Below are 14,069 nucleotides of genomic sequence, written 5' to 3' on the forward strand. Positions count from 1 at the left end.
ACAAAGATAAAGTGAATCCTCGGACGTATGTATAGCCAAATCGAGTGGAAGATAGATCTTACGTAATCGTACAATGAGCGTAACGGGACTATGATCGTAACGGTACAATGAGTCATGCGTATTCATGCTGGCATTCATCGATTTATATTTATATTACACGTTGTTACATTAAAAAAATATTAAAAACATAAAAACGTAAAAATTAATACGTAGTTACTGTATTAGAGTCTATATACCAAAAAATCAAAACTGCTCCACTGCAACTATTACCCGTATTAAGGATGCAAGTTCTTAAAAAGACTCGCTCCGAAATAGGTTATATTTTTGCGATATCCGCTTTTGATTTTAGGTACACATATACTATTAGTGTTACGACGGCGACGTGTGGGATTGAAGTTAAATTTAATGCTTTGTATATTTGGTTCTGTAATTTTTTAAACTAAAATGTATGGTGTGTTGCAGCGGCTGTATGTTTATTAATTTGGTGTGAAAATATAGTTTGTTAGTGAATGTAAAGTAGGATAAAAAAGAGGATTTTTACTTTATTTTTTAGAACCTAAAGTTAAAGGCTACCATACTTCGTTAAAAATAATAACCTTGATTTTACGTAAGAATTGTATATTTTTATTGAAACTGTTATTGGAAAACAACTGGCAACTTTGGAAGTGCCGGTAACGTACCGGCAAAAGAGAATCAGTTTGACTCCACGTTACAACCACAACCACGATTTATATAAAGAAAGAAGTAAAAAAATAATTTAAATTTCCATAATTGATGTTTTCATTTTTATGAATTTACAAATGCATGTTATATAAGCAAAACCTCGGTAATGGAGCAAAAGCTAAGTCTAGAATCTACGAATGTTAAAAACTCTTTCAAGAAATTTAAACTTGGCAAGAGTTATTACGAAACAATTTAGAAAGTCTGACTTAAATTTGTTTGTGCTTCGCAAAAGTAAACAATTTGGTCGGTTCAACTTTTAACGTTGGTTAAGATTTTTAAATTATTTAAGTAAACAGTTGCAAAAAGAGACTAGTTTTTTCTTCATTCTTTCTGAAACCTGAATCAATATTTTTGTAACCCAGTCAAATAAGCTATATCATTAGAGATCAGAAGCGGATTTAATTTAAAAAACAAAAGAACACTTACGAAATTTAATTTACACAAAAACACAACAATCGAAAGATTCAAACACGTAGGTACTTTACACTTTTAAAATGTACTGATGGTACTGGTACTAGTGGATTTGGTGATGGGTAATAACACGGGTCTGGTAGCAATGCCATCATTGCTTGCGTTTATCCGCTCCCCTCAAGGGCGGACATCAGCCAGTTTATTCAGAGCCCCTGCTGGCGGAGTAGATGTTCTCGTCCTGTCCAGTGATGGTACTGGGGCGGACGATTTGTTGGTCTATACTTCACCGAGATGCCATGGTGACGTCGCTGGCGAGATATATGCCGGCTAACTCACTTGGTGACTGACTGGCTTCCTGGCGACGTCGCCAGTTGTTTGCGCCAGTTGTTTGCTCGTGTTTGTTTTATCACAGTCGCCAACTAGTTGCCGCGTTGAACGCAATTGATCAAATAAAGTTAGTGGCAACCACAGATAATTGATTATTTTTCAAGGTTTCTCTTAAGTCTTCATAGCGTTTGAGAAAAACACTTCTTTGGCCTCGGTTTCTACCTACCCATATTTTCTTAATTTTTCGTTTCTATCTTAATCTTTTTGCGACGCTAATAATAATATAATAAGGGCCATACCTCATCGAGACGCCATGGCGACGTGGCCAGCGCCATGGTGAGTCGCCAAATCGCGTCGCCAATGCATTCAGTTCTGTCTCGACACAAAACTTAAATCAAAACTAAATTATAATAAATAAATAATATTTAATATTTTATTTAATCATTTTAAATCAAATTAAAAAAAATTGTTATATTTTACAAATTTAATAATTTTAAATAATCAATAAATATTTAAAATTATTATTAAAATAATTAATTATTAATTATTTTAATAATAATAAAATAATTTCATTCAGGATAGTTACCATTTTAAAACTGAGTACAAATAACACATAATTTCATGTAAAGAAACTATTTTATATATTATGTTAACGTTGTATATACCAGATACTAATTTCTATCAGCTAGGACCCACATCGCGAATAGAGTGAATATTTAATAAAAAACTAATTAATGGGGATTTCTGCTCATGAACGAGAGTATCGAGTATCGCTGTAATTATTGGTTGCCATGGGAACAGAGAACAGTTTCAGCTAAGAGGTGTAACACCGGTTTCACCACATTCCTGTTATGACTTTTCTAACGAGCCGAGCGTAAATTTACTGCAAGTCCACTTAAGTTGACTTGGCAAACCGATGATGAAAAGGCCTGCGAAGTAGCGACTTTACAATACCATCAGCTGCCCCCTTAAGTATTTCTGAACCGATTACCCTATAACTAATTTCTGAACCGATTTAACCAAAAAACGTATCAATTAATAAAATCCCAAGCTGTGCACTAATGGACTTTCTATGTGCGCATTTAACATTTGCTCGAACGGTGAAGGAAAACATCGTAAGGAAACATGTCTTAGACCCGAAATGTCGACGAAGTATAACTGGAGGCTGATCACCTACTTGGCCATTAGATTTAAAAATGATCATGAAACAGATTCAGAAATTTGAGGCCAAGACCTAAAAAGGTTGTAGCGCCACCGATTTTTTTAAAATTATAAATTATTATAACTATGGAGGTTAAAATAATTGTACTGTATGTTCGTGTGTTGGAAATATACATTGGATGCCTTTATGAATCATACAAATGTCCATATTAAACGGTAATGCCAACAAATTCATAGCCATATGTTACGTGTCAAAGTAATGAAACAGAGCCGACTGGTCTTGTATTATGCAAACAAGCATTCAGTTGGGCGTGGATTTATGACCCAAGTTCTATAGAAAATCTCACAGCGCCCGAGGGAAAGACCGCGTTACTCCTATATTAATATAAGTAATAAGAAGTAGTTGACGCCCAAGGGATCAGACTTGTAATTACAGAATTCTTTATGAACTTTAGTTTTGATGTATGCAAATGGACAGTGTTCTGTAATCGTTTTGATAATACTATTTTAAGAGATTATGAGAATTATTTGTTATATTATAAGTCATTCATTTGCAAAGCAAGTAGATTCAGATAATAATAATATAATTAACAGATCAGATATAATGATATTATATATATTATATACTCGAAGAATCAGTTGCTAATATTATAAAGAGGAAAGATTTGTATGTAATGTTTGTTACGAAATGGCTCAAAAATTACTGGACCGATATTAAAAATTCTCTCACCATTTGAATGCTACATTATCAATGATTAATATAGTCTATTTTAATTACAAGAAAAAATAAGGTACCTTTATAAAACTACAATTATTGTAGATAAGATAGTTAAATAACGCCTGTAAAATATCTTTTATCGCATGCGCTGCTAAAACGATTGATGATAGAAAAATCAATTTTTCCACACTATTAAATAACATATAAATATTAACAAAATTTAAAAAAAAAGATGTCCACCCGGGCAAGCTGTATGGGCCGATAAATGATGTAATTGACTATGTGATAAAAAGTTATGCTATCATAATGTTATTTGTAACATCTATTATACTGTTTAAGACAAATTAGCACGTCATTATGTGTGGCAGAACGTGCGAACTGTATTAATTAGTAATGAATTATTACTATAAAAAAATAGGCATGAAAATACATCATTTACTTGTATTTTCATTGATATGCTAATGCTGTTAATTGTGTTACTATCAGAGGGAAATTTAGCTGTACATTAAAATAATGTTTTTATAAGCCTTCATTAATCATAATTATAACTTTTGAAACAAAATTTTACACTTGATATTTCCTTAAATTTTTCTAAGCCATAAATTTTGTCATTGAATAGTATCTAATTACTTTAAAATATGATCTTTCTTATGGATATTTTAAAGTAATTAGCTACTTTATCATTTTGTATTGTACTTCCCTGAAAGCCATCCATATATAATTCCATGGTTTTTAAATAATATTTTAGTATTTTGCGTAAAGCCTATAAGTTTTGAATAACAATAATTTGTGCCGCTTATAATCAGAATGGAGTCAAGATATACGGCTAAAACTTATGTATTAGATAAACATACACTTGAAGATATAGCTGAAGCAATAATAGAAAGTGGTTTTCAAAAGGACGCTTTCTTCGTTCAAGATTTAGATGAAACTCACCGGAGAATTGAATATTTTCAGAAAATGCTGCCACGCGTTACTATCTTTTACGGTAAATATATGAATATAATATGTTTAAAAATAAAAACTATAAAATGTTTTTATAAATTAATAGAAAATCAGCTACAACCTTTTTACGTCTGGGCCTCAGATTTCTGTGTTTGTTTCGTGATCATTTGTCAATCTTATACGAAAGTGATCAGCCTTCTGTGTCTGACACATGCCGTCGACTTTTAGTGTCCAAAGCAAGCCAGTTCCCTCACGATGGATTCCTTATCAGTTAGAGGGAATGTTAATTGCGTTCCATTGGTCCAGGAATCGAACCTAAGACCTCAGATAAGAGAGTCGCAAGCCTCTATAGTCTATGCCAACACAGCTATTTAGTTTGTAACCACAACTATGATTGAAACCACTTACCAGTTGAGACCACCACCTACTTCACAGTTGAGAGGACGCTACTAAGGCAACAAAAAGTAAGAAAGACGATAATATATATATATATATATAAGTGTTTATGTATATTATATATCTGTTTCTCTATGTGTTTGTATAGTAGTTTAGTATATAATTATGTAAATTCTGTCGCCATGGTCGTTCTTAGTGTACCTACCTTACAAATATGTGGGCAGAGGCAATGTGTCCGACTCTGTTTATATATACACTAGCGGACCCAACAGACGTTGTTCTGTATGATATTTCAAACAATTAATATATTAAACAGGCAGATGTTTAGTTGCAGCATAATTAAATAACCTAGATACCGGCAGCGCCATCTGCCGGCTGATTTGTGAATCTAAACGATCCAGGTCGCCACCCAAACGCCTACAAAAACATCATTTAAATAGGTCCAGCCATTTAAAAAGAGTCCCGTTACATACACATGTCTAGTAGAATTGTATAATTATATTATTAATGCAATGGAATAATATTTAGATAAAGTTATAAAAGACACCATAAATTTGATATCGTAACAAACTTCAGGATTACTTAATATGGTGTTTAAGTATTCTTAAATTTTCTAATTTTTCACGGAATTTTCTTCATAATTCACAATAACAAACACAACAAAAAAAGAATTAACGAAATCTGTCCAGCCGTTCACACGTGATGTCGTGACCAAGAGAATTAGGGATTCATTTATAGATATCAATGGTATGGTGCAACTTACGTGGAGTCGTGGCCTTGGCTAGACTAAATCTAGTCCAATTTAACCCCAAGGAGACACAAGTTTGCGCGTTTTCCGCTAACAACTTTGTGAGTAAGCCAGAATCGGAATACTGGGCACTGAAGTATTTCCGAACCAATTAGACTTAGTCCTTCAAGAAAAGAGCGTACCAATAAAAAATACCATACCAAATACCATTTTTCCATATAAAAGGTTTGCCTCCTATTATATGGAAAAATGATTTAACTGCTACAGACATATGTTGGATTTCATAGTGATTACCTACCACAGAAAACATATTAACATATTTGTTTTAAAACATATTACCTGCTAAACAACCACCCCACGTAGACCTTGATGTTTTTAGAAGCTTTCACCAACTTTTTTTTATTATTTGTTGTGGTATTGTTTTACTTTTTTATTGTTCTTTTGTTTATTCCTCCCTTTTGAAAAACTTTTTATCGCGTGTTTTGAATCTAAAAAACGTGACTACTGAGATGTGGACGTAGCGTATACCAGCATTGTTATTTTAACCAACTTCAAAGACTGGAGGTTTTCCATTTTACATGTATATTATATTGGTTGGAATTCGTGTCATTTATTAAGCAAGTATCATCATTTTCATAAGTGTTAGCATGTTTGTCCACAAATTTCTCGGATACTAAAAAAATCGATGATCGTCATGTGTATCGCTTTACAATGCTGGCAGGTATTTGAGGCCGTTATAAATTTTAAATGACAATTAAGATGCACAGGAATCAAGTCAGACTGGAGTCATGATTCCTGTATGGCAAAATTATACTTAGACAGAAAGATGGATTGCAGCGTCATTGTTTATTTAGATTGAGTTTATATTAATGATACAAGAGTCTTGGGCATAAGCTATGTAATAAACATTTTTTTTCAGCAATCAAATCAAATGACGGTGAAGCGATTCTAAAGCTAGCTTCTTCATTAGGATTGGGGTTTGACTGTTCGACTCCTGGAGAAATTGATAAAGTTCTTAAGCTCGGCGTTCACCCAAAGTAAGAGATTTTGATAATGTTATGAAAGTATTTTTACTTATGATATTATTAGTTTAATATTCTTAATGAACTGCTCAATATGCTGCCTATAGAAGCCTAAAATAAGCAATACCTAAAATGTTCCATTTAATCAAGTTTTTTTTTGTCGTAGGAGTATAATATTTGCGTCACCAATCAAGATGCCTGAATGGATGGATTATGCTAAGAAATCTGGGATTACACATACTGTTTTTGATTCATCTTTGGAATTGAAAAGAATTAAGCAATATTGGCCGGATGCAAGGTTATTTTTTTATAAATTATTATTAGTAATAGGTTATCAGGGGACAAGTAGGCAGGAGGCTCAATATTTTATTGTAATTAGGTATGGTAAAAATATCCATACTAACACTTTTTGTTGTATTATAAGTTTTTATTGCAGTTAAAAAGCAATAAAAAAATTAATATTGAACGCATAACTTTATTCCTAATTTATAATTAAAGTCTTATTCTATAATTCGCGTATTCCTTTGAACAAATATTTTATGTTTGGTAGTATTGCCACCTTTATCAGGTAATTTTCATAAACATTTTTAAATCCTTAACATTTATGAGTACATCAGATGGGCCTGCACCCGTTAACTAAATTTATTTTATAATTTATTCCTAATTTCCTAAATCTACTCTCTTGACTCTAAAGCTTTTTACACAGTCGTGTTAAACAAGAGCATCGAGCCTTATAGAGCAGGACAGACATATTTTTGTGTTTATGTTTTCGTATAAAGATGTATTGGCTTACAATTTTCAGGACCCTAATCCGAATAAGAGTGGATAGTGAAAGCGTTTACCAATTGGGCGAAAAATTTGGTTGTGATTTTGAAACTGAAGCGATTCCACTATTGAATGAAGCTGCTGAATTAAAAATTAAGGTATATATTCGAAGTATATTTTAACACATTGAATGCTTAAACAATGGATACAAAGTTATAGCCGGAAACTCTTTATGGCGAATTCTGATTAAGTTAATATGAATGTTTGAAAATATGTATTGAACGAGCCAAGGCTGTACATTCTGCTCACTCAGGCTTTCTTAGTTTTAAAAGCGTGATGATTCCCTATGTACGTGCCAAGTACATCTTGCTCAGCTACAAGCGTAAATATTTCATATTTATGGACGTGCCATGGCTGTATTTTAATCAGTTATAAGTGATCTACGCCCCAGACTTGCGAACTGGCAGTAAATTTAAATTTACAATTAATTTTTTTGATGATCATAACTGTACTTGTTTACCTATATGAAATAAGATATTTTGAGTCTGAGTTTGAGTTTGAAGCATGACGATTTACTAAGTTGACGGAGTTACGCCCCGAGAGTACAGCCGGACGCAGGCACCCTCTGCAACTGTTAAATTGCATAGCAATTAACATTCTATTAATTCGCTCATTTTCTGTGTGTGCGAGTGGTTAATATAAAGTAATATAAAAATCTTCTTTTATTAAACGCACTGACGACTTAGGAACCGTACATGTATATTATTATTTTTATTAAAAATAACATTTATTATGCTGATTTTTAAAAGGCAATGCATCCCTGTTTTATAAACCACCTTTAGGTTAATGGAATAGTCAACCTTCCTTTTCAAATAATTTAAATATAATTTAATTCCATAAATCTAGTTACTTACAATAATCCGTTAATGTAACCGATACTCATTGTAGAGTTTTCACTTGGCTATGCTTGCAAGAGTAAAAGTCTAGAACGATTTGATTAAACATTTTAATCAGTGCTGATAAATTGTTACTCGTAGAATATAAATTGGATCATAGTGGAATCCTATTGGAATATATTGGAATTTATTAATTTAATGAAGTTAATACGTGATTTTCGACGACGACAAATACTTAAAAAGTCCTCTAGAAAATAGCAATCTAGCCCAACTGTATTTTCTGGAATATCAATCAATGCGCACAATTTAAACTTGTATCTTGTAAGTCTTAAGGAATCTTTATTAGCCCGAGTCAGGCACGAAAAGCTTATTGGGATGTTGCTACCGGATTATTTATATTTGCTCTCAAACACTTCACATGTTATAAGAGGACAATCAGATACTTATGAAACTATAAGATAGATAAGGTACACATGTGTGAAGATATGACTTCCATGCAACTTTCTCACAATCACACATAACTCAGCAAATAATGAGAGGAGGAGTCCTGTTGAATCCATTGAGGAAGTTCTATGGGTCTGCGAAGCTTCCGCGAATATACAATGTAAATACAAACAGACAAATCATTTTTATTACAGGTTGTGGGTGTCGCATTTCATGTGGGTAGCGTCTGCAATTCAACAGACAGCCATGCAACTGGTATTCGCAACGCCAGGTCGTTGTTCGATTATGAAGCCAGTAAGGGCCGAGAAATGAAAATAGTCGATATAGGCGGAGGATTTCTGAGTGAAAAAACTAAGGATATTGATAAGGTATGTATACATTTATGCAATTGTGCTGAGTTTTATTTGACTATATATAAATTACGCGTCATGTTATTTGTCAGCCATGGACTCCTAAACTACTAAAGCGATTTCAATCAAATTTGCACATCGTGTGTAGTTTGATATGATTTACAAGATAGGATATATATAATTCTACTGTACGTGTGAATGTCTCTGAACTCCTCTTAAACGGCTGGACCGATTTGAATGATTTTTTGTATGCGTTTGCGTGGAGCCCTGGATGCCCAGGATGGTTTAGATTCAAAAATCGGCCCGGCAGATTGCACTGCTGTGGTTGATTCCTTAGTCTATTTAATATCCTAATTGGTTGATATAATATCATGTAGGAAAACGTCTGTCGGTATAATCTTTACCTTGGATTAGCGTATGACTTACTTACTTCATAGAAAACCGGTAAAATGCGTCTTTCTGATAGATCTGATTTAATTCATACAAAAATACCTTGATTCCGAATATTTTAATAATGCTAAATATTTTAACAGGTTACTTTGGAAGTTACATTGAATCTGGGTTTTGTTTAACATCAGCTGGTGTTTTCTTATCAGCAATGTTTACAATTTAATGTACTTAAAGTACAAAATTATTCCTTAGGTATCCCAGCTCATAAACAAATCATTAGAAGAGTTTTTCCCCGACAAAAACGTGAAAATAATTGCGGAGCCAGGAAGATATGTCAGCGATTCCTCTATGACGTTATATTGCAGCATTAATTCTGTCAAAAGAGTAAGAGTATATTAATTTTTTCTATTAAAAATTGGACAACTTAGATAAATTAAGGCGTACAAACACTGTGCTAATAGATGTACAATTGTATATGTCTTTAGGAAAGTTTTGGTACAAGAAAATTCCATAAAAGCTTTTCTTAGCACTGGGGACTTTTTTGTATGTAAACAATATTATTTTTTCATTAATATTTAATTGAAAAACACCTAAGATACGGAGTCATCACACCGACACACACTAATAAAACTATTTTATATTAATATCTACAATTAAGATACATATTATATTGAAAGCTTCTAAAATACTTTAAGACATTAAATGGTACTATATGTTTCTAGGACGCCCTTATCTAATCAAGTTTTTTACATGCCCAACGACATCTATTTTTTTAAGAAATTTACTAATTAACAAGTATTCATACAGAAACGTAACAGACAAATATATGTGAAGAAAACAAATAAAAAAAGCTGTTTTAAAAATGGTCTGCAATAACGTCAAAAAAAACACATGATTTGAGTATAAAGGACGTTTTAAAAGAAAATGATTTTTGTTTGAGTTTGAGTTTTGTCAATGTTGCCCTTTTCTTTAGCTTTAGCTTGCGACACTCATTATTTAGGTTCGATCTTCAGCTGTACACCAATTGAATTTATATGTATGTGTGCATTTTATATTTTCTAGATAAAGGAAAACATCTTGAGAAAACCGGCTTATCTGAGGCTTTTGTTTATTAGGCTGGTTTATTTAGTTTTTGTGCTTAGCTATGTACCTATTTTTCATAAAGAAATATTCAAAACAACTTATAATTGCTAATAAACCTGCTCCTTAAATAATATATAATATTTGCCTAGTTAATTAACATTTGATATTTTAGGTTAAAAAGGATAACGAATACATAAACATGATATATTTAAATGATGGTATATATGGAACTCTGCAATTTACTGAATCTTGGCAGACCGTCAGTAAGTTTCAAGTAAGTGGAGCTCGTTATCTGTTATGAGATGGAATTATATTCATAAAATTTCATAATTGTTTGTACTGCGTTTGTTTTTCGTAAACAAATTTGTGTGAGAGGTCCAGTTTTTCCAAACAAAAAATTGTAAAATTATAAGTATGTAGTATGACCAGACAGATGCGAGTACACAAATATTAATTCACTTACATTTATTTCTTAATTTATGTACAACCCATACATGCCCAAATTTCTACAAAAAATATTATTTATATAACTAAGCCACCAACAAAACTACTACAAAAATGATTAAAATTAATTAGGCCTTAAATCATAATCATAGTTTCAGAAGGCACACACTCATACGCTCACGCGTCTTGTTAACAGAATTAAAAAAAAAAACATGGAATTTATTATTCAGTTTATAGGAACTGGCTAGTTATTTTTTGATTTAAAAACATTTCCAAATCTCACACATTGTAATGAATTGTTTATCACGAATAAAAATTAAAATAATAATAGTAAAGCCCGTTTCATTTCCAATCGTGACAAAAAAGATAATATACAGCTTATATTTTTTACATTGTATACATTATTTTATTTATCTTTTTGTTTATCGTATATCTAAGCTAAATTTAGTACCGTCGATCGGTACCCCTTCAAGGGTAAGGGCCTCCACCAGCTTTTAATAACGAAAAAACTATTTTTTTTAATTGTAACTGTCATTACTTTAGTAGTTTGTATTTTTATTTGTGATAACTAAATGGATTTTAAAATGTCGATGGAATATAATATGCTATTCGAACTTCTAAAGAAGAATGACACATGATAAGAATTAGATTAGTGAAAATGCATGTCTACGTATATACGCCGTAAAACCTCTGAAATTACTCCTAGATATACCTAGCTATTATAACTATAAAAAATCGGTTGTCTGTAAAGTCGGTTTACTGACGATAGTTCAATATGACAACGTCATAAGAAAATACTATTGAACGGTTGCATTTTTTAAAAGAAAATTATAATTTTATTTGTTTGATAGCTATTTTTATAGACATAGAGAAATAAATGGAACGCCTCAGAACGATGTAACGCCGCATGCGTCAAGAGAATTATAAGACGATGCCACGTCAAAACTATGATATATTTTTTAAGCCAGCCAGTGCTATCAGATATATCATCACTTGCATGAAACTTTATATGAAGGCGTATTTTATATTTTAGAAAGAAAAAAGCACAAACACAGAGGAAGTACGAGAAAAGACTATCCTATGGGGCTATAGCCTTGACTCAATAGACCGCATAATGAAGGATGTAACAGTTCTATTACCGAGATGCAGTCCACTTGACTGGCTGGTCTTTCCAATACGTGGGGCCTACTCGATCGTCTTTTGTTCTTCTTTCGGATGTTTCCAGCAGCCGCAGATACGGCCAGTGATTTCAAAAGAGCTATGGTAATGTGTTTTTTATTGTTAATTGTTATAAAAGCTCCCGTTGGGAATCTGTAATAGCATAGTTCTAAAATGCTGACAATTTATTCCCGTCTACTTGCAGGTTAAAGATCAAGGATAGCGGGGCATACCAGGAAAGTGACTTTCTTGAGAATCCCGACATTTCACAACGTTTTTCATCTTCCATACCATCTATCGTCACTACAATGTCGTACATAGAATCAACAGCTTCATTGCCACTTTAAGACATGAAGCTATACTATTACCTTATCCTGGAAAAATAATATTTATTTATTAGTTATCTTACAGCTTACACATATAACAAAAGAAAACACGTAGACAGATAACATTGATAAACAAAATGTACGGAGCGGAAAACATAAGAATATAGACAACAGGAAAACAATAAACAAACATCAATTCATACCGAATAATATTATAAAGACAAAACTAAATTGTTACTGGTAAACAAAGTCAAGGCAGTAGCTTCCTGCTTCTTTAAAAACTTCCTTATATCTTTGAAAAGTAGGAAAATATCAGCACCTTCATAATTAGTGTCATAATTTAAAAAAAAACAAATAATAGGGTGTTCTCAATAATGTTCTCATTAATTTTCGTTTTCACGAAAGATATCAACCCGAGACCTTATGATCTGCAGCATGTGTATCACTAGACCTTCGAAGTAGTTATGTTAGTCTTCCCGTCTAAATTATGGTTTACTCTACGGGTCCGAGATTTTATCTCAGAATTTTTATTCGACTCAACTGCCAATACAATAATACAAAAGTAGTTCCAAGTATCGAATATTACTGATATTTATTAAATGTATCAGATGTCAAAGCAATAAAATATTTTTATCTATAGAAGAAAAGTAATTAGAACCTGATAGTATCATTAAAAAGATTCGTTTGATATTCGCCTGATTGGGAATGCGATATAACTATTTATTTTGCATTTACTTCAACTTCACTAATTGGAGTGCGAATAGCTGGGTCAGTCGGTTCCACAGTTCACGTTTGAAATTCTTTTGAAATATAATACTCGTATTACAGTATCAACATTATAATGAGATATATTGCTGTTATTGTATCTGAGCATAAAACGCCGTTTGAACATTTACAATGAAATTCCACGTTGAAAAAAATCTATTAGTACATCGCTTGGACTCGCATCAAAGCTAATTGAATTCTTATGTAATCTGACAAAGCGACTACTGATTGGTTTTAATAGTATTTAATATGTAAATAGTCAGCTATAATTATTATGGGTGTTAAGAAATAGTATTTTTCCCACCCTGCACTTCCAGCCATTATGTGTGTGTTTATTTAACACATTAAGTGCTCTTTTCTCGGATCCGAGTACAAGCGTCCCGTTAATTTCTTAAAGCATTGCCATCCCTAGCTGTCGGATCCGAGTATTTGGCCGTATGCCTATATATAGGCTATATGCCGATCGCTCGAATCCAATTTTTTTATATAAAGATATTTCAAACATAATAATAAATTCGCCATAAAAAGTTATTGTTTCCGGCTATAATAGCCTTTGATAGATAGATATTAATAGACTTAGTATCCATTATTTTGCGCATTGGATGTGTTAATAGATTAATATAAAACCTTTATAAGAATAGAAATAAAACCTCCAATCTAATCAATGATGAAATGCAGAAGATACGAGTGAAATGTAACGTTCCAAATTCAAACGAAGCTGCCACACTATCGATATATTTGAACTTCAAAAATCGGTTGATAAACAATAAAATCATTTTCGGTTGGTAAACAATTTACGGTTTTGATGAGGACACAAATGGAAAAGGTCATCAATTATTGGCTTATTCCTGTGACGTAGATTGGGGCAAAGTAATTGACGTTCTAGGTTTCGGTTTTTTCATACAGGTAATGGAATACATTAGCTGGCTTTGTCGGTTCAACACGCTCTCGACTGTCGTAAAAATAGGTTCACATTAAGCTGGATCAAAGTGGCATT

General features: G+C 32.4%; 1 protein-coding gene across 1 annotated transcript; it reads left to right on the top strand.

The window, feature by feature from the left end:
• Positions 1 to 4,108: 4,108 nt before the first annotated feature.
• Positions 4,109 to 13,393, top strand: LOC111002139 (ornithine decarboxylase 1-like). The gene is made up of 9 exons (XM_045630588.1): positions 4,109 to 4,328; positions 6,349 to 6,466; positions 6,618 to 6,749; positions 7,254 to 7,374; positions 8,751 to 8,924; positions 9,549 to 9,680; positions 10,552 to 10,653; positions 11,857 to 12,086; positions 12,187 to 13,393. Exons 1-9 carry the CDS (start codon positions 4,148 to 4,150, stop codon positions 12,326 to 12,328), a joined length of 1,332 nt encoding a protein of 443 aa, XP_045486544.1. The 5' UTR covers positions 4,109 to 4,147; the 3' UTR covers positions 12,329 to 13,393.
• The last annotated feature ends 676 nt before the right edge of the window (positions 13,394 to 14,069 follow it).

This window comes from Pieris rapae, chromosome 12 (assembly GCF_905147795.1).
Source record: "Pieris rapae chromosome 12, ilPieRapa1.1, whole genome shotgun sequence".
Lineage (NCBI taxonomy): Eukaryota > Metazoa > Arthropoda > Insecta > Lepidoptera > Pieridae > Pieris > Pieris rapae.